Raw genomic sequence first — 22,136 nt, forward strand, 5'->3', positions numbered from 1 at the left:
TTACCTTCAAGGGGGCCTGTCCATTAAAATAATATATACGGACAACGCATTGTCCATCAACTGCAACACAAAAATACAAGATCCAAAAGCGTACCCTAGAGAAATAACGAGAGATACTCATTATTTACCTAACCTATTATTTACCTAACCAGTAAACAAAATTGTTTCTTCTTTGATTGTCTTTAAAAATTCAATCTTCTCCAAGTTAACCAGTCCAAACAAGTATCAACAGAAGTTCAGCCTGATCTCTATTCACAGCTCTCATTAAAAATATCAATAAAAAAAAGCATGTTCAGGTTGTTACCCTACAAAGACGAAAAGAGCACGTTCAATAGAAAACTGACACATTATTTGAACATTCAGCCGCAAACTCAGTAAAATATGTTTGCCCAGCAAAGCAAACCTGCAACATTACTAGCACGCAGGAAATGGAAACAAGCTTTAGCAAAGAAACTTACTGCTTTGAAACAAGGGAATCAAAAAAGAAAACCTGACTATCACTACCTATCACCCTGGTGTGTTCTGACTAGCAGGAAGTTCCTAGAAATAGTTCCTCTGGAAAAGCAGGGAGGGAATTAGGGAGGATGTCAAGAAACCCACCACTCTTCTGGACTCGTTCTTCATTCAGAAGAATCTCCCAAACAAGAGCAAGTATCAGCAGAAAGCGCTTTTCCCTGCAACCTTACCACACCCACGCTAGCGTCTCTCAGTTATCAGCTCCGTTCTCCGTTATACTTTGCCCTTATGTATTTCGTGTATCCCAACAATGATTCACTTGAGGATAAGGTCAGGAGGAAACATAAAAATATAAAAGTGAAGAGTATCTCACAGCAGCAGGAATTCAGAACAGAAGACCAACGACTGCCATCAGATATGGCACAAACTTTTTGTTTTTCAGAGATTCTCTATCAAAGAAATTTATGCAACTTCAGCTATACCTACTACCTTGGATAACATCCTTTGAAATTAAAGGAAAAAAATATTATTTTATAATAAATTCTTAGATTTCTCCCATAACGACAAGAACTCTGAGAGCATTTGACAGGCTCAAGGGGAAAAAAGTGCTTTTAGGATTTCATAAGTGTTACGCTAACCACTACAGTCTAAAGATAGAATCAAGGCAGTTTTTACACAAAGAGAAGGACTTTTACTGGACCAACTGATACGCTTTTAAAAGTTGATGCTTTGGGGCACAAAAATCCTTATTTCTTTGTTGTTGTTTTGTTTTTTTCCAACTGGAAAAATAAGATATACTATCTATTTTGTGACTTACTAGTATTCCATCAACCATGCCACGCAAGTCTATCATACCCGTGTATAATTATCAGGTAAGGTATCTTATCAGACTCTCACCAAAAGTTCTCAAAATGCGGTTTGTTCTACCAGGCACCAACTCAGTTACCTCTGCAGACTAACAGCTGCCTACAGACCTCTTTCAGAAGACGCTGTCCAGTACTCTCTAGAAACTGGAACAAAAGGGAATCGTGGCCTACTGACCAGAATTCATACAACTACTGACAAACTGTTTTAAGAGGGGGGCTAACTAGTATGTAGAAATTTGTCTTTTAATTGGCCTGTTTCGTCAACTCATTTCAGTGTTGGAAAACCCTCATGGTATGGAATGTTTTCTTTGTATCCTATTAGGACGCCTCACACTTCAATCTGCCTGCTGCCCCTTGTCTTCCTGCTGTGCATCTCAGAGGAGTCACGCTCTGTTTTCCCTGCAGACATCAGCAAGACCTTCCCTTTGCCTTCTCTTGTGAAGGCTGAGCAGCCTCTTGAGCATCGTGCAGCTCAGCCTCATCACCTCAGGAGCCACATGAGGTTCTCCCTCCAGCACACCAGGCCCTTCCTGTAGCGGGGCTCCCAACGGATGGTGCTCCAGACGTGGCCTCCAGTGCCAGGGAGGAGAAGCACTTTCCTCACGCTGCTGCCTACATTCTTGCACATACAGCCTAGGATGCAGCTAAAGGCAATCAGAAGATTTTGAGGATACTCTCCAAAGCTACCACGGAGAACTGTTTTTTTTCTTCCCCTCTTACTTACCACAACTTAAAATAAGTTGTCTCACGTAGCATCTCATTAATATCAGGAGTTATATCTAGTTTAAAAAAAAACACAAAAAACATACACACTTAAATGAGGCCCTTGAGGCCCACATTCATATAGTTCAGTTGGGAAACTGAGCTCCTTGTTACCAAAGCAAGTCAGAAAATTTCCAAAGTTTAAATGCAACAACTTGAAATTGATTCCTCTTCAGTGGTTAGAAGTGTTTGTACTAGCTGACCAAATCATGTTTCAATGAATTACACCCAAAAGGCACACAAACTAAGATTCTGAAATTAAACATCTAGAAAGGGATGGTTTCAGAGGGAGAGATTTCCTTGTGTTTCATAGCCATAAATATAGGAAACTGTTTTTCAGGCACAAAATTCTTGACAATTAGGGGTGGCACACGTAGCAGGACGAAGGACACTGGATGAACACCTTTCCAACAATCTTGGCCATCTCATCTCTAGAAACTTATAAACTTAGGGCTTGCTGATACCTCAGGGAAGTCACCTCTCCATCTTTCTAACATAAGGATGGATCAAAGATTTGTAAAATATCCTTGCAGTTAAAAGCCTTTAACACTTCCCACATCACCCTATCTCTGCCTATTCCACCGCTTTTCCAACTGGAATAGTTTTCTTCACAGTAAGAGATCCAGGTGAAGTGAATTACGCCAAACCACTTCTTTTATTCTTCATGGAGACAGAATTCTTTGACTTATTTTCAACTTAATTCTGTCCTTGTCCAATCTTCCCTAAACTAAACCTATGTAACTCTCTCAACTTCCTCCCACCTCCAAGTCTCATTATCTGTGCATTTCATTTGTGCAGCTGACTCCTTAACTATATACATATATATTTACACACCACACAAATATATACACATACATATGCATATACAGTAACCTGACACTCAAAACCAGCCTCTTCACTTAAGGCTCAAAGTTGCGTGGCTGAGAAGAATGTTTCATCATTATCCCTCTGTGCATATCCCACAGATTTGCTTTTTCTTTGTAGTGGCACAATGCTTTTTACACACTTTCAGTCTGCATTCTGTACTGGTTTGGGCTGGGACAGAGTTCATTTTCTTCAAAGTAGCTCCTGTGGTGCTATGTTTTGGATTTGTGATGAAAAACAGTGCTGATAACACACTGACATTTTAGTTGTCGCAGAGCAGTGCTTGCACAGAGCCAAGGTCTCTTCTGCTTCTCACGCTGCTGTGTAGTGGAGGCCAGAACTGCATGAGCAGCAGGGAGGGGACACAGCCAGGACAGCTGACCACAATGACCAAAGGGATATTCCACACCATCAAATGTCATCAGGGTTAGCAACTAACAACTGGGAGAAAGGGGGGGGATGTTTGGAGTTGTGGCTTTTGTCTTCCCAAGCAATCCCTACACAAGATGAAGCCCCGCTCTCCTAGAAACAGCTAAACACCCACCTGCCAAAGGGAAGTAGCAAATGAATTTCTCACTTGCTTTGCATGCACATGCAGCTTTTGCTTTACCTATTGTCTTGATTTCAATGCACAAGTTCTCGTTTTACCTTTCACATCACACGATGGAGTGAGTGAGCAGCCGCGTGGGACTGGGCTGCCTGCTGCAGTTAACCCAGCTCAGCATTCGCTGCCGCACGAGCACTGGTTAGCCTGCTACTCCTTTATGCTTCTCCCCTCTCCTTCCCCAGTTAAATACACTGTACCTTTCTCTCCTGAAAGCCATTTTGCTGATTTTAATCCTTCTTCAGCTGAAGCTTCTCCATTTGTTGTCACTTTTGTATTTTGTGAGAACGCTTGCATGCAGCTTGGATGACTGGGATGTAAGAAAGCATGAAAGCCTATGCAGACTAGCCCTCAGAAAACCCTTTGGCAGGTCTGCTCAGCCCAAAGGAACAAAACGCCCTTTCTCAGTCAGAATCTCATTTGAAACAGAACAATTTTACAACAACCAAATTACTTCTGTGATACCTTGAGATACCTCTGTAGTTAACAGGACCAAAAAAAAAAAAAACCACATTAATTTATACCACATTTTTCTTGCTGGCTCATTCAAAGGCCAAAGCAAAAAAAAATATTTGCATCATCAGAAAACATCTACTGCTCTGTTTTCACAGTAGTTACTACACAGCAAAAGAGGAAACCATGGTAGTTCAATACAATTTGCTCTAAAAACATGGCTAAAATGGATTTCCTATCTATGTACAAGTTAATTGTCTACTTATAGCCTGTAGGTATCAGAGACCATTCAGTTCAGCGACTTCCAGAAGCCACTTTTTTCATAGGAAAGCAGAAGAATAAAAATAGTATTTACCATCTGGAAACTCACTCAAAATAACTGCCAAAAAAGCAAATCAGAATCAGTTCCTTAAACACTTAAAAACAACAAAAAACACACAAAAAAACAAACAGCTGAATGCTAGTGGCAGACATAATATCCAATACCAAAAAGCTATTAAATCTGTCCCATTTGTTTGCCATGATTTACTGCCTCGTTGTTATTAAGTATCTGTGTCATCTGTTCTTTGCTTTCCTTTTCCATTAATAGATTCATCCTTTTCTTCATCTTTCTTTTAGGTGATTTAAAAAAAACTTTCTTAATGCTTTTTCAAATCTACTAATTTAAAATAATGAACCACGGGTAGATTTCACCCTTACATGCTTTCCCCTTCCTTTTATATGGAGCTTTAAGAGTGCACAAAACAAAGTGAAAATAAGTTGTCAAAGTCTTTTATTGTCTTCTACTCACTAAATAGCTTCTCCTGTAGCCACATTTTTATTACATTTCCTCTATTTTTCCATATTGAGACAACTTGCCACTGTAAAATAGTATTTTCTAGAAACCTGTAGCACAACGCTTATCAGTAGTCCATCTTCATTCACGAATCTCCACCTCTTGAGAACTGCGTATCTGAAGTAAATACTGTAATTACTTTTGCTTTTTAATTACCATGAATCAAGAGTGATATTCCTTTCATCACACATTCAAGTTGCCTCCAGCCTCTCAGCCAGCTCCTTCCAGTCAAACTACAAGACAGTACAGCCACTCACTTCCCACAATAGCCTCCACCACTCACTCAGATGATTTCTATACACCTATACGCTCTTCGGATCAGTGCTTGCTGTATGGTTCTTTCCAATATCATAAGACCATCATTCCAATGCTTCTGCTACTCCACCATGGGATTTCATATAGGCATTCCCTTCTTGCTTGTCCACTTCTGATTTAAGACAATTGAGAAAGAAAAATCAAAGCGCAAACATCAAGTTACACGGGCAATCTTAATTTGAGCTCGTCCTTATTTTTGAGATAGAGGATTTTATGCTAAACATTGTTTTAATATAACTTCTAAATAAACTAAAACTAAAAAGTATGAAATTGGTATCACATTCACTACCTAGATGGAGAGAGATGAAGAGAGCACGAAGATCAGAAACGCAAGACTGGATAACACCACAGTCCTTCAATTAAAAGAATGACCAGCTGCAAGACAAAGAATAACAACACAAGCAGCAGTTTGCACAAGTGTTTTCATAAAGGTGGAAGCCTTTGAAACCACAATTTCTTAATTCACCTACCTCTACAGGAAAGGGTGATTCAGGGATGAAACCAAAGAATGCAGCTTAACAACGATCCAAACATCACTTCCAAAGGAACGCTTACTGCAGTAGTTGAATTGCCTGACATAGCAATGGCTTGTATCCTTACAGCTAATTCTGTCAAACAGGATTCGCGCAGCCTGCGCAGATATCCTCCACAGATTTTCTGAAGCGTGAAGCTCGTAAGACTTCTCAAAGAATATGGAGCAAAGAACAAAATTAACCAGGTGTCAGCACAGCACAATTCCTGCCAACTCCCCACAGAGCTCACAACAAACTATCATTTTAATCCAGAAAAATGGCAGCCACTGTCTGGTACAGTTTAGGTTTAAACATCTCCAAAGCCAATACCTTCTAGCACCTTTGCTAGGCAAAAACATATATTCTTCTTGCTCCAGTGGGGTATGCATCCCTCTTTGCCAGCTCTGGATCTGGTGTGGTAACATCTCAAATGCCACAGCTAAATTTCTCACTTGTATCGATTCCTGGAGAATCACATAAAGCAGCAGAGGCAGGGCATATAAAAAGATGCAATGTAAAACAGGGACAGGGTAGCAGTTTAGTACAGCAGAAGATTTGGAGGTTGGTAACGTGAATGTTTCAGAATCCATCTCCTAGAGTCTGACAGTTTGGTTACCGTGCACCCTTAAGCCAGACGTTATGCTACAAACATCTATTAACAGAACCAAAATTACTTCACTGGTCTCACAAGGGAATAACCTGTACTCCTAAAGCATATATGACAATACCACTGTCATATTTCCCAAGCCAGGGATCTTGTTTCTGGTTCTACCACAAACAAGGCTCATACCCAAGGCAGACAGCCTTTAACTCTAATTTCCCACAAAGAAACAGGGCACTCAAATTCATCCCCCACCTCCTCCCATCATGAAAATTTGAGTAGCTCCTGTAGATATGTGGAAAATACCTTTCTCAACGCCTTTAAAACAGAGCATCACAATATCAGGCGTCTACTTCCAGCTCTAAACTCTTGCAACAGCTTTGCCCTTCCCTTAGAAAACTGGAGCCTAGAAAGAGTTAAAACATAATAAAGCTATATGCAAAAAGTATGTATGCTCGCAGTTAAAAAAGTAAGGTACCCTTAGTTATAAGGGTCACTGCCAACTATGAATATATGTACATATTATTGAGAGCTATTAGGGCAGCCAACAAATACTGTTTTCGTTAAGGCACTGTACTCCATAACTGGAGTGGGCAAAGCACACACACACTGTTACATTGGCCTTGTCAATTAGCAGTAAAATATTGATGCCATAACGCAATCAAATTCGACTGTGTGCCCATAGTCCTGGCTTATTATTTCCTCAGAGTTGAATATACTTCATAAAGGTAAATGATACACAGAAAATAAAATTGAAAAAGAGCTCAGTGCATATATTCAGGCATCTTATCTTTGCAGTTCTTGAATATTCTACTTTTTGGTGTTTCAAAAAATGTTGTGTGAGATATGCAGTGTCTGAAATGGGTAATCTAGGAGCTAAATAATGAGTTATCTTAGTAAAATACTTTACCTATAAGCAACCTTTCAGATGGACTTGAAAATTTAGGAATAGAGAAAAATGCTGAGCTGATTGAACCAAAATGAAATTCAGTACAAGACCAGATATATTATGGGCAGGGATAAGAGCTTGGTAGAAAACAGTTGGTGAGGGGAAAGCAGTTTTTCTCTAGCAATAGAGCAGAAACCAGAGTGGAAAACGTGTAAACAGCTTCCTTCGATTTCTGCTGGAGGAAGCGTTCCACCTTCTCTTCCCATTAATAGACGCTGGGATGGGCAACAAAGCTGCAGTGAGGTAGCCTTTTCACCTGGAGAGAGAGAGACCCTACCAGTCATGTTCAGTTATGCACTGTCATGAGGACCTGAAAAAACTAAGAGATGGAACAGCAACTTCAAAATATCACGCACTAGGAAAGATGAGTATCCAAAATATCTGTTTGTCAATTTTGTCAGAAACCTATTTCCAAGCACTATTTCCATTCCTTGTCTTTGTTGTGATGATATATGAAAGGAGCAACCTTCCAAGGCCGTGCCTTCCTAAACACTGTGAATTCAACTCTTTATCTAGTTCGGAGATCTGCAAGGAAGAAAAGCTAACTCATAAATAGGAGTTAAAAATTAATCCCACAGGGGCTCCACCCTTGCTGTATGCTAGTCAACGCGCTGCATCCCAGGGAGACCCAACAGTATTTCTTCAGTAACTGCTAGTGACTCTCTTGCACATCCAAAGACTTAAGCGCACCTAGCAAACTGCTAGCACAAAAGCACTGACAGGCCTAGGATGGAGCCTTGGCAAAGAATTTACGTTTCACTTATGAGCTACAAGCTGTCACCTCCTCCCCCATTCGAGTTACTAAGCGCCTCACAGAAACATCCTTTCCGATTTGGGTAAGTTTTTATATCCGGGAGATATCCATAGAGATATCTCCTTTATGAATGGAGGCAAATGGTAACCTCGTACCAGAGCAGGAGCTGTCACTAGGCTGCAACGCCAGCGCTGTGACAACACCGTCACGTTGCTTCCTAAGCATAGCTGTCACAGGCCTGCCAGGACAACCTCCCAGCCTGAGAGAGGAAGACCAGGGACAGCCCTATTTTCAGTATTTTCGTTCTTCCCTTCGCACATTTCTTACTGAAAACCATCTCAAATCTCAAGGCATGTGAAATTCTAAACACTGGGTAAATAGCCCTGGTTGTCAGACATGCACACAAAAAAAAAACCAAAACTCTTCTATAGAAAATCCATTATTAGCAGCACAAGTATTGTTGCAGCTGATTCCATGTTTCTATTATTTTAGTACTCTATTCCTAAACAGACACCTAAATTTAAATACCAAAAAGCTCTCAAACAGAAGAGAAATAGGTAAAGATTAAAAATGCTGACTTTAAAAAAATATATTATTTACTAAAGTCAAGCAAGCAACAGAAAAGATGAAAGAGAGTTCCTGAAGAGCTCAGGAAGTGCTTTGTTTCCTAATAAGCAGGTCATTCAAAAAGCCCCCGCAGAGTATATTGCATTAACCAGGTGAAATCATTCAGCCCAGACTCCCCAGCACACAAGCCATCCATATCCTTGACTATCGCAGTCCTGGGAGAATTTTTGCTAATCTGTGGAAATTTACTTATAGTAAGTTTTAATCAAGGCCCAGAGGAGGAGGGAAGAGAGATGAATCGGCTGGATGTGCCCAATTAGAGCTTCAGCAGGACACAGCAAAACTGCTTTGCAGAATAATATGCCCATAAAAAATAATGCCAGGATTTGAGCCGGAAGAATTGTTTTTCAGTTTTATCTATTTTTGGCTGAGTATCAGGTTTTCAATCTGTACTCAGAGTGCAGAAGCAGATTAGTATCCTCCTCCTTATTTCTAATAAAACATGTTAACATCTGGCAACCCAGTTCTACAATGTTATTTTCCCAGACCAATCCGCAGTTCAAGTCCCCAGCATCAGGCATTTTGTGTGTTTCTCTCTTTTTCAGGGAGCCTAAAGGCAGTGCAGGAAGCTTTTTAACGAGCTACTTGTAAAGAAGTTCCCACCAATAATGGTTTGTTCTGAACGTTTTAAGTTCTCACTAGGGTTGGGTGGAGGTTGTTGATTTCTCAGTTCACTAACCAGGAGACCCTTCACATGCTCCACCCCAAGATACTCTAAAATAAAGCGAGAAATAGTGCAAGTTGGGGATTTCTCAATATTTGACTGGAAGGTCAAGGCGACGCAGCACTCTTCTAGAGAGAATTGACTTCAGATCACCAAGAGGCGAGAACAACCTGAAAACAGAACTACAACATAATTAATCAGACACCAATAACCGCACACGCAAAACCACTCTGCACACCACAGCCTGAAAAGCTTTTTCCAGCTAATCCCGTTTTTGACACTAAACCTGTCATTTTAAAGCAAATTAAGTGAAATCCACTAACGAAGAATAAAACGAACCCGACAGCTAGTAATCTGCTTTTTCAAGGGATTCTTCAGACATAACAATGGCCAGCACAAGCCTCAGACAGTACTAACAAGTCAAACACGAATACTTCAGTCTTTTAAGGACAAGCGTCTGACATCATTTAAACTGCTTCAGCTAAAGCAAGGACTGCAAGATAACAGCAAGGACTGGCATAATGAGGGCAACCATATGTCTACCAGGGAATTTCTCATCCTCACGAAGAACGTTCCAGAGGCTGAAAATCGAGATAAAATACTGTACGCTGACAAAATACCTTTTGGGAAGAAAAGGGAGTAAAAAAAAAAAAGTCAGAAACAGCCAACTGTAACAAGATTTAAATGCTCATCTAATCCATACCCCTAGGTATGGCAGGGAGAAAATTTGGGAATCCATTCCGTTTCTTTGTCCCTTCTCCTTATTGGCCACCCATTTCTAATCAAGAAAGAATGTATCTACGTAAATACGTGGCACAAAATTCCATGAAGGGTTTTATTCCAGCAGATTTTAGAGACAGTATTTGCTATACTCCAGTAAACTAAACAAAATGTATTGACATATATAAGGATCTTTTTTTCTTAAAGCTGATCAAGCAGTATTTTTAATTGAGTTGAATATAGAGATGACAACTTTGGTTTTATCACCCAAAAGAGTTATTTTTAAAACTGTATATGAAAGGACAAATAGCATTCTCAACAACATCATCAATTACCACCACCAAAACAAAAATTTCGGCAATTCCTGCTCTGCCACTGTTACCTTCTTGCCCTTTCTCATCGAACTTTTTAATACTGGTGCCAGGGAGGCAAATGGTGGGTTCCACCTCCTTCTTTTCACCCCCAAGACCGAATCCCGCTCTTAATTTAAGTGCTAAAGGTCAGGGAGGGGACAGACAGACAGGACAACCTGCAAGGACTTGCACAGATTTCAGAAGACTTTTTGAGCCTTCTCATTCTACCATGAAAGGATGCTTAGTGGCTCTTCTTGTTTTAAAAGACTTAAAATGTATTCGTAATTTGCTTTTAATTAATGAAGTTTTACCAGATTTAAATTGTAACATTGCCTTTTACCCCCTTCAAAAGGAAAAAAGAAAACAACCCAGGTTCCCAGCTGTCAGTCCTACTTCAAAACCATGCACAATGCATGAAATTTTTGCCTACAAGTTCAGAGTGAAAGACTTTCATCCTCGCCACTACCACACCAGCAAGAACTTCAGCCTCCAAAAGCTTGCAAGCTTCAACTTTGGTTGTTAAACAAGGCTACGTCAGATGTGGTCATTCTACCGAGCGCATTTGGGTTTGTTGAACCCGACCATAACAGCTGAGTCCAACAGAAGTTGGGCCTCACCTCTGTCATATTAACAGGGGTAATTTAATCCCGTTATCTCCTGCAGTATTCACCAGTAGAGCCTATACCTTTATACTATAGAAGCAAAGATCCTTTAAAGTCTTAGCTTGATAGAATTTGACCAAACAATTGAAGAAAGTGCTTGATCCACTACCTTGTGCACATTATTTGAGCTAAGCTGCTTTAGCTTATTATTTACAAGCCCCCAGAGCTTTCCAAGGGTACAGCTTAACAAGACAGCATTCCCTGGCTTTTGCAAATCTATTGTTTTCTCTTCTCCCCTTCTCAGGGCTTGAATAGCTAAGCCTAAAAGCAGGAACAGGGCATTATCAAGCTGAGCAAGAAATATCTACAATCGAGTGGGATAACAGTTGTTTCCAGTAAATAGCTGCCTACTCCTATTTCCCTGATTTAAATCATACAGGTGTGGATCAGATAGCAACATTCAAAATACCAGGCTGAAAGCCTTCGCGGTCTTCCATATTTTAGCCATACAGTTGGCCTATTTGGAAGAAAAATCTGCTGATATCTAGGGTTAGTTTTAGTAAACTAAAGTCTGCCACTGCTTTCTTTCTATGAAGTGAATTCTTCTGTTGTAGCCCCCAAATCCTGCAGCTGCTGCACAGTAACGCATTTCCCAAAGTATTTTATAAAGGCAGATGCAAGAAGTGAGACTCCTTAGGGCCTAAAGCCACGACTTTTATTTTATTTATCTTCACTGAACTAATAGCTGCAAATTTTAAACTTCACTGGATTTTTTAACTCACTTCAAAAGTTAATTAAAAAAAAAAAAAAACAAGATTAAACTCATCTTGGTAAAACAAATATAAATTTTGTATTTATCTCACCTTACTGTAGCATGGCTTATAGCCAAAACTAATACACTGCGTACTGGTACAGACTGATAACTGAAGGTTACACAGAGGACTAATAACTACTTAGTGGACAGGAGAAATGGTATTTCCTCTCCACTCATTCTGGTCTCAATTACAATACATCCATCTTTCAGTTTTAAAAAATATATATTTGTGTTTTGTTTTTTTTAACCTTTCAATGGTATTCACCAAAGGCACCAGTAAATGTTTCACGTAGTTAGTAACTACCAGTAACCTCATTGTGTTCGTATCCCAGAATTGATTGTGTAGCTACAGTAGCCACTCATTCTCTTTTTAAATATTTAATTCCACATAACACAAATAATATCTTGTACTGTGACCTTCAGCAGCACTAAACGCGTATGCACCAGCACTGAAGTTCCAGTCAACTGAAAGCTTTACTTGATGAAGTTGTCTTTTTTTTTTTTTTTTTTTTTAAGTTTTATTATATAGATTTTAAAACTCCTTCATGGCCAAATTATGTCAAAGAGAAAATTATTTCCCAACTACTAAATAAAATTGCTGTCAATACCGAAGAACTATTGAGCAATAAACAACTGTCCTGAGAGCAGCTGGAAAGAGAACTTCCACCGAGACAAGAAGAGCAGGTGAAGAATAGAAACAAGGAAGCTTAGATGAAAGTGGGCGTATTCAGAACATTATATTTTCTTACAATGCAATTATAATGCCATTTTTTCCCTGAGATTTCAGTGACTTGCATACAGTTTCCCCATCCCCTACCCCACTGATTAAAAAAAAAAACACACTAGGGTGAAACTTGTGGGCAGCTTCTGTGTTACCACCAGCTTGTGTTTTGCGATCGAGCTGCTGATGATCTCAACTAACACAAATTCCACGCTGTCATTTGGCACAGTTATTTTGTTAAATGCCTTTTGTTGCAGGTATTTAGAAAAAAAAAATCTGTTGCTGAAACAAGACTTTTAAAGTAGCACTTTTTACTTTGACGTGAGCGTGTGTTTTGATAGTGGCCCAACATCGGGCATTTTTCAAGGGCAAAAAAAGTCCTGATAACATAAAAGCATGCACAAACACAAGGCTGACATTCTACACTACAATCTTTACTAAAGCTGTTTGTGTTATTAATTACATTACCCCTGAATTTAATCAGATTTAAATATCTGCATGTACAAGCCCCGTGTGCCTAACTTAATGAAAAGACCAGAGGTTATTTTGGTGATAAACACCTAAAACTGTCCCCACAGATGTGTTTGTGAAATCTCCTTAATCTGGTCATAAGTCAGAATTTCAAGAAACTCAGTATTAAGAAGACAGGAAAGGTAAAATAGCAGTAATTCAAATGTCAGCATTATAAAGTGAATCTTTCAAGTTCAGATGCAAGCAGTTGATACCTGTGGGCTTAGGGAAAGGCAGTAACTGAGTATGTAACACTGTACAGAAACGATGCATTTTCAGCTAAACTACCTTGGTTCCGTTCTTTACCCACTCTTCTGTTCTCAATGGAAGTTCTGTGTTCCCAGCTGTTCTGAGAACAACTGCTTATTACTTCGTATTTCTTCAGTATTTGCCACATTTTTATGTTAACTCTAGCTTTAAAACTAAAGATGCCACACCGAATTTTCATAAGAAGTCCATTCTATTTGCTTGTTCTACAGTACTCACAACTTCTCAGAATATTTCTTCTCCCCTTCACAAAGAAGTTATACAAGCTTGCACTTTTTCTGAGAAAAATCTCGGGGAAAAAAACAAAAACAACATTTGCCTAAGGGCTAAACAAACCCAATGGCGAATCAGTCAACACTCTGTACGACACAGTGGTTAAAAAGCTAAACACAGGATCTCATCAACATGGGCTTCTATTATCTAGAAAGAGTGTTACGGAAAGCCACCATAACAAGTTCGGTGCAGGCAAAAATCATAATAAACCTAAACTAGGCACACAAAGGCTCATACTCCCAAGTTTTGAGTTACAATACATCAGCTGAACCACAGTAGCTGTTCAGGTTGATCTTCATGGACACTGGCAAAAAGAGTTTGGTTTGATAGAGTTTCAACCCTTTCCTCGCAGGATGACTTAAGAATATGCCAATCAAATAATTTCCCTTTAAGTCAGTCACAGAAATTTCAGTGGATATGTAAAGACAAGGTCTAATCAACTGAGCGCATCACAATGTCGCAGAAATTATGGCATTTGAGTAGCTCAAATAAATTTTAGTCATTTTTTGATGTATCATTCGTCTCAGAAATATCAACAAAACTGCCATAATGGTATGGTAATAGACTATTGGTATAGTTACAGACTGCAATGAGTTGCACAAACATTTCAGACATTGGGTATTAAAAAAAACACACGTATATAATCAGAAAAATGGCTTTTTTTTTGAGTGAGGCTACTTACATATTAAATGTTAGCAGCAATGACTGAACATGAATGGAAAAATCATTCAAAATTATATACAACAGCTTCCTTTGTAAAATGTTTTCCACGCTGAAGATTTGAACATTCTTCGATAAAAAAGTTCAGAGCTTTGAAATCTTGTTCACCTGTGAAGGTGCCCAATCCTGGGAAACTTACTAATTTTACTGAAGTTAGTTTAGGTTTCCTGCTTATTTACAACAAAGGTTCCTATGCAATTCCTTTTCCATTTCTCTAGTTTTTGAGCACAGCATAAATGAATGTCTAAAACTCAGGAAAAAGTCATTATTTTCAGAACGTTATGCAATTGGTAGGACATAAACAAAAAAAAAAACAACTCCATAAAATTCCTCATCAAAAGAAAACAGAACAGAATTTAAAAAAAAAAAGAGAGAGAAAGGAGTATGATCTTACAGCAAGTATTTCTAAAATGGAAGCAATTACAACATGAGAGTCAAATTTTCAGGAAGAGAGTATTACCTCCGCACATAACTGATCTTTTAGACAACATTTGTAATTCCTGTGTCCTAAACAATGATTTTGTAATCGTTATTTCCCTTTTACAAAGGGATCAACAGGAATGAGGGTGAGGCAAGCTGCAGAAGGTCATTTAATAGGCCAAAGACAGAGCATAGCCTTGGTTTATAAAGCCCCACAGACTGCCTCCTTCAAGTTTCACAGCCGTCACTTCCTTATGTTTTTTTACGTAGCTTTATAAAAAGTTTCTACTTAATGAACGACTGTCTCAATTTTGCACTTGTGGAAATCTGAATGTTAAAAAAAGGATTACAGAAACGCATTCGCCAGACTGAGCTGCTAAATCGAAGACACATCAGCCTGTCTAAACTGCTGCTAAATCAAGAACGTTCTGTACAGCATGTTCAACTATGTTCAAGTTCTCGATCCCGTCTCATTTCAGTAACTCAGAAAGACCTACAAATTTTTTTAATGCTTCTAATCTCTGCCAGCAGCATTTCTACCCCACAAGGCCCGGTGTTTTGACACTTTAACTCTTGTTAGCACTAAATCCAGGCTATCAGAATTAATCTCATTGTTTGTATGCTCCTTCTGGGTCGTCCCATTACTCGTGACAAAAAAATACGAGTTATAGGGGATCAAAACGAAAAGAAGAAAGAGGGATTTGAAGAGGAAAACGAGAAGTAGGGGATCAACCGCATCTAAACGCAAAACGAAAATACAAATAATAAGGAGGTGAAGAGGAGCAGGTGACACAGGAAAGGCCAGGCCCACAGCCGCAAAGCCCAGCGCTCTTTTGTCCTGGGCACGTCCCGGTAAGTCAGGGCAGAAGCCAGCCACGGTGCCCGAGCAGATCCTGCAGCTGCCATCCCCGGCTCCTCCGGAGAGGTGGACGAAGGCGGCACCCGGCTGGAAATACCTGTCGGGCAGCAGCAGGCTGCCTGCACCCCGCCGGCCCTGCGGCAGCCCGGTGCAAGCACGCAGAGCCAGGCGCTCTCGGCCCGCAGCTTCCCGGGGGGACACCCCTGGAGGCAGGGCTCGGCCCCGGCCCCTCAGCGCCCCTCAGCGCCCCTCAGCCCGCACCGAGGGCCCCGACCCCGCTCCCTTCCCCTCCCCGCCCTCTCCCCTCCGCCTGCCCCCCTCTCAACCTCCCCTCACCCCTCCGGGCACCCCCCCGAGGGCCGGGCCGGGCCGGGCTCCCCTCGCTGCCCCTCACCGCCCCGCAGGCCGGGGCGCGGCTGGCGGCCGGCCGCTCACCTGCATGGACGCCATGACGGAGCCGCCTCCTCCTCCCCCCCCCGCCCCGCCGCACCGCGCCGCGCCGCCGGCCCTCGCAGCGCCCGGCTCCGTCCCCGCCCTCGGCCGTCACGTGGTGCCGCCGCCGCCGCCGCGCAGGCGCCGCGGAGGGGCGGTGCGGGCGGGCGCAGGGAGGGTGGTGGGCCGGGCGGGCGGGTTGTGGTTCGGCGGGCCGAGGGGGAGCCTCCTGAGCTGTGCCGTGTGGGAGGCGTGTTTTAGGTGGGAGCGTGTTGGGATTCGGCGGTTTCGTTTCCTGGGATGGAATGCGCTCTGTGCTTTGCACCAGGTGCTTGGGTGGTAGCTCTGTAGGTGAATGAAAACGCCCACCCTACACACCCAACTACAGTCAGTAAATTAAGCACCTTGCCAAAACACCTCCCGTACAGCAGCTATCCCACCTATAGTATCCGATACCTACCTGATCTTCAACATAAACCTACAAAATACTGGGTTTGAAGACAAGTTATAAAGCCCATAATGTCAGCGTGTACATAAAACCAAGGATTTAGTAAGCAGTGATGGCTGGACCAGATGATCTTGGAGGTCTTCTCCAACCCTAATGATTCTGTGATCCTGACTTTATAGCTGATTTTAGCTCCATCTCCCCACTGACCTTGCTGTATGTTCCAATAACTAGTCTTACAGTAACTGTCTTTCCTTGCTTCTGCACACAAGCACTTCATAATGATGCCAAAGAGTCCGCTTGGATCACCTCTGCTCCTCAGTAACACCCGAATTTTCTTTTGGAGGTGGCCTAACTGATACAGATCCAATCCAATGACCGAACAGTTGTTCTCAGCTTGTATGTGCCTCTGAAATCTGCCACCTTAATTCTAGGCCTGAAGAAGGGTTGTGTATCTGAAAGTTTGCCTGCTTTCTTTAACTGTATTACTTGGTGGGATGCAAGGTGCTGCTCCCTCTTACAAGCTTTACCTTCTGGGATGTATTTTTATATCCTCAGCTTTAAAGATGGCTAAGTGGAGGAAAACAAAAGCCCAGCATAATGCGGCATCAGATGCCAACTCGTGTCCGGCATGGGCAATGTTGCTGTTGTTAAAATGAGCATCCAAACTCCTGTGGTTTGCGTAAAAGGAGCAGCAGAAGGCAGCAGGAGCATCATTCCTCCGTGAGCTAGCTGCAGGAGGGAACGAACCTACGGGCTCGGGAGGAATTTGCTGATGACAGAACTGAGTATGTGTTGATTTTTGAGTAGGAAATGAGAGTAGCCTACTAAAAGGGTGGAAAAACTTGCAATGTAAGCTGAATCCTATACTTTTTGCCCTCTAAATCCAACCTCAATTCTCAGTCACAAACAATAGGCTCCTGAAGCCAAGCAAGCTGGCATTGCTCTACTGCCTTCATGTAAGTGACATTGAAGTGTCAAGAGTCGTGCCATTGTGTTTTCCCTAGAAGTCAATATTAACATATGATCTCTCAACTCATATTAGGTTGCAGAGGATTTATTGCATTCGGTAGAGGTGGAGGTTTCTTTTTCCTGCCGTTCTTCAGAACTAACTTAGGCAGTTACAGTATTAAGTGGCACTATTACTGTTTTACTAGATGTTGGTTTTTTTTCATGATTCAAACATATGTTTATCCCCAAATACATTTGTGCCATATGCCACAATGATAGCAAGAACATCAAGTTTAAGCAGTGGACATGTGTTCAGCTATAAACATGGACATATTGACTATTCGTGTTGTTGTCATCACAGGGAGATAAAACTGATTTGAGTCCATTGTATTCAGTTTCTTAACCATGTTCTAGAAAACCCTTTTCAAGGTCAGAAGATATGAAAAGGCCTAAGTGTATGAACGCCAGCAAGCTAGTTTTGCATGGAGAGAACAGCTTTGTAGCCTTACGCTAACTGTAACCAATAAAAATACAAGTTCCACTCTGTAATAAAGAAAAATTGTCTCTGGCCAAGAAGCTGCTTTGGAAAACACTCTTAACCTTTTAACTACCCTTAAGTTCCAGAAGTCTTTTTTTTTTTTTTTTTTAATTTTATTTTATTACAGTAACTTTTGATCTTAAAAATAAAGGCACCTACCACATTTTGGACTAGAATATTGTTTACTGAGATAACTTCCTCCAGTTGCAAATTCCATTCCTGAGGATAGCAGACATGAAAAGCAAGGAACAGGGTCGGCCCTTTGCATAAATGATAAAGCACAAATGGACTACTTCCCACCCCGTCTTAACCGAATGTGTAAGAGACTGAACAGTCATTCTGCAGCTGAAACTCATGACCAGAACCCATCCGCCATTCCTAAATTCACTTTGAATAGTTTATTCTTATACCAAATGTATTTTTTCTACTACACATCTTTTTTTTTTTTTTTTTCAGGTGTAATGCAATTCCATAATACATTTGTGCAACATTTTTATTCCTGTGTTTTATTGTTTTTTTCTCCTTCCCCATGTCTCCATCGCCTGGATTGCAGGCAGTGCTTTTTAGTAACTGTTTGTACAGTGCATAATGCCACAGGAGGGATTCAATCCCTCAAGCACAATAAGGAAACAAATACTATTAGCAGACTCTCAGGAAGAGTTTTTTTTATGAATACCAGTATTTTCTTCCTTAAATACTGTTCTGTTCCCGACTTTGTGATGGCTCATAGTATTCTTTGTTCTAAATTACTCAGTAATCTAAACAACAAAAAGCCCCAGATCCCAGAGTGGGAAGATTTCACAATGAGTTGGTTATATTGTAATTTGCTGTTCATTTCAGCATTGATCTTTACCTATACAAAATATGGGAGAAAACACTTGTGCAGTTAACCCTTCCTAATATTTTGCAGGTGTAGAGATAGCCAAAGCAGAAATGAAAAATTCTTGGTGGCTTTTTTTTTTTTTTGGGTGGGGGGGAGTTGGTTGGGTTTTGGTTTTTGTTTGTTTGATTGTTTTTAATGAAATAAATCTTTAGTATTTGGCCAGTGCAGTCTCATCCTGCACAAGTAAACTTAAGTTTTGCCAGAAGCTTCCAAGTTTGGAGTCCTAGATCCCAAATACTCAAAGCTTTAGAGGTAAGAGGGCTTTAATGTGGTATCTGCATTATTTCAGGAGGTATTTTGTATTGATCTGATCAAATACACGGTTATGACTCATATCTAATATATATATAGTGCAAATCATGAAATTGCAACTGTACCTCCTACTAAAAATGTACCTGAAAACATTCATGAATGTGATCTTAAAACCCATTTCATGGTTTGCATTACCTATATTTACAGAAAAAAATGCAATCAATATTCAGTCTGCATTTATTAGATAATCTTCTGATGTATCTAACCAGTTTCACAAAAGTCAAATATGTTTGTTGATTAGGGTTCTTATAATTTTATATTCCATTCCCTCCATTATCATTACCAAACATTTTTTTTCTTCTGGTCTCCCTTTTCCTGTATCATTCTTCTATATACCAAACTATCACAACCTGTTTCTTTACAATTTCTGCCACTGTAACACGTGCTTGATTTCTTTTGCCTTTGTACACTGTACTGTTTGTAGCTTTCCATCTTATCTCTATCTTACACAGAATTTAACTGCACATTGACATTAACCTCCCTTTGTTACTCCAGTGACATAGCAACCATAATCTGCAGTGCCAGGAGACTACGTCTCAGGAACTACATACCTCACAGAGGACTTGTGCCAACTTCTTCCACTGCCAGTTTAAGGGTACTGAGCTTAAAAAGTCTGTGGAACAGAGATCTTCTGATAAACACATGCTTGATGCACCTGCAGAAAGCGGTCTGCATCATGCTAGTAAAAGGTGTGGAATCAAACCAAGACAAAATTGTATCGAGAAGACAAATTAATTGCATACATCACTAAAAATGAAAAATATGCTATGTTTTCATATGTCTTTGACCTGTTGAAATTGTGTTGCTGTTTTATTTCTTACTGATAATGTAGGGTTTTCATCAATGGCTTCTTCCAATTTTGTCTTACTCAGTTCTTAATAGTAACAGGCACGTTTATCGCTTCTGTTCCACATCAGTTAAAGTAGTGAATGGAGGCAAAGGGAAAGGTTTCACCTTATTCCCGATATGGGAGAAAACACAGAATGAGTGATCCCATTCTCAGATGTCATGTGCTTCCATTTCTTCCCTTATGCAGGATTTATCAATTTTGCAAGTGATCTGTGGCTTTCAGTTTAGCCACAGGAAGACTGAAACCATTTTGTGGTTTAATCCTGGCAGGCAGCTGAGCACCATACAGCCGCTTGCTCACTCTTCCCCCAGAGGGATGGGGAAGAGAATCAAAAAGGTGGAAGTCAGAAAATTTGTGGATTCAGATGAAGACACTTTAATACATAAAGAAAAAGCTGCGTGCACAAGCCAAGCAAACAAGGAATTCATTCATTACTTCCCATTGTCATGCAGATGTTCAGTCACTTCCAGGAGAGCAGGCTTCATCATGCATAATGGTTTACTTACCAAAATGTTTTTCCATCAGATCAGAAAAAACTAACCCGGCCTATTCTGTGGACGCACAGTTATAGTTACTGCCAGGGAAGAAGAACACATGGCCATGGCAAGAAGTGGAACTGCCTGTTTTAGTAATATGCTGCAATCACCATTTCGAAGTAACTGTCAAGCCACGCCTTTGGCACCGTACTCCTATAACTCTTAGAAATCCTGTAAAGATAAATACTTATAGAGATAAAGCTATAAAATTGTAAATAATGAGGATGGTGTAGGACCCGTAATCAAAGAATAGATAAATAGATTAAAAAGCTTGTGGTTATGTAATTGTGAAAAGTTCTGCCGCATAAAAAGCATCGTTATCCAGAGCCCGTGTAAGCAGGTTGATTATGGCATCTATCAAATACAAGATTCAGACTCTGCTCAGTGATAATAAATACATTTAAGATTCAAATAGCATTGTCGTTTAGGTTGTTTGTTTAATCTTTATAAAGACTCTGAACAGAAAGCTTCTCAGGTAAGCCCAAGGGGTATGTGAATACCTACTAAGTTGGTTATTGGAGATGCACAGAAGTGACTCAGACTCCACAACCAATGTAGAAGATGCTGACAAGAAATTTTCAGACCTGTGTAGCTGTTTAGTCATGCTGGTCTAGAAGCAAGATACATTTGCTGGAGAAAAGACTTCTTGGGTTGCTTACAGAGCCATACAATAAGCTATTGCAGCTCCAGCACGATGAAAAGCAAATCCTCCAAATGTGCACATCACACTGGGCACTGCCATCACCAGAGACTGCCTGCTATGTACAGAGCTTACAGAATTTCAGTTTGCAGGCTTGTACACCAAGATGTCACTGATTCAGCCTGTTGGTTAGGCTTTGTTTTTTTTTTAACATCCCTTGGGAAAGACTTCATACAGAGTATGATGTTAAGAAAACAAAAAGGATGAGCTGTTACTTGACTATTTCAGCAAATATTTTCAGGCAGTTCTCTTGTTAAATCATAGTTATTTGTTACAAGTTAAATATTTCTCATAAGTGCTCTATGACAAATCTGAAAGCAGCTTAAATGATAGTGTGATATTGGGATATGATTTACATGTTTCGAGTAATTTGCTACAAATAATTCTGACTCAAATGGAGTCTCACTTCTGGAAAGCATTGTATGTCCAATCTAGTACGGTAATGCAGGAAGCTTTTCCCTGTATGAAAAGATAGATGAAATGCCAAATGCAAATAGATCCTAGATGTTTTTCAGGCTCAGCGATACCAAACAATTTGTGCAAGAGAGAATTAACCTGCCTAACAAGTCCTCTGTTGTTTTACTGAGCAGAATATCAACAATTTGTAGCAACCTAAGACATTAATTATGCATTACTTATGGTTTTGTGTAGTCGGGATTTTGAAGATAACGGTTTGCTATTATTAGATGCAAATAGGATATCCGTAGTATTTTTTTACATGGGAAGAGAAGCCTAAGCTATGAACTCTCATCTGAAAAAGCAGTTTTAATTAATTAACAATTAATATTGAAAGAATTCACAGTATTTGGCTTTAACTTCAAAAGAATTTGACATTCAAAATATAAGGAGTACCATTAATTTCCCTCCTCAAACTGCCTGTCTTCCCTCAAACTCATTAATTGCATGAAACTATCCTGAAAACCAGTAACTTTACCATTGCACAGTAAGGTTTTAATTTATCTAAAAGC

At 40.3% G+C, this 22,136-nt stretch overlaps 1 protein-coding gene across 1 annotated transcript in view; it reads right to left on the minus strand.

Annotated features, from left to right (window-relative positions):
* The window catches only part of UBE2W (ubiquitin conjugating enzyme E2 W), a 34,160-nt gene extending 18,084 nt beyond the window's left edge, over window positions 1–16,076 (minus strand). Inside the window, 1 exon segment of the mRNA XM_040546030.1 lies at window positions 15,957–16,076. Within this exon segment, the coding sequence (XP_040401964.1) occupies window positions 15,957–15,971 (15 nt within the window). The 5' untranslated portion in view covers window positions 15,972–16,076.
* Window positions 16,077–22,136: the final 6,060 nt, after the last annotated feature.

This window comes from Cygnus olor, chromosome 2, assembly GCF_009769625.2.
Source record: "Cygnus olor isolate bCygOlo1 chromosome 2, bCygOlo1.pri.v2, whole genome shotgun sequence".
NCBI lineage: Eukaryota > Metazoa > Chordata > Aves > Anseriformes > Anatidae > Cygnus > Cygnus olor.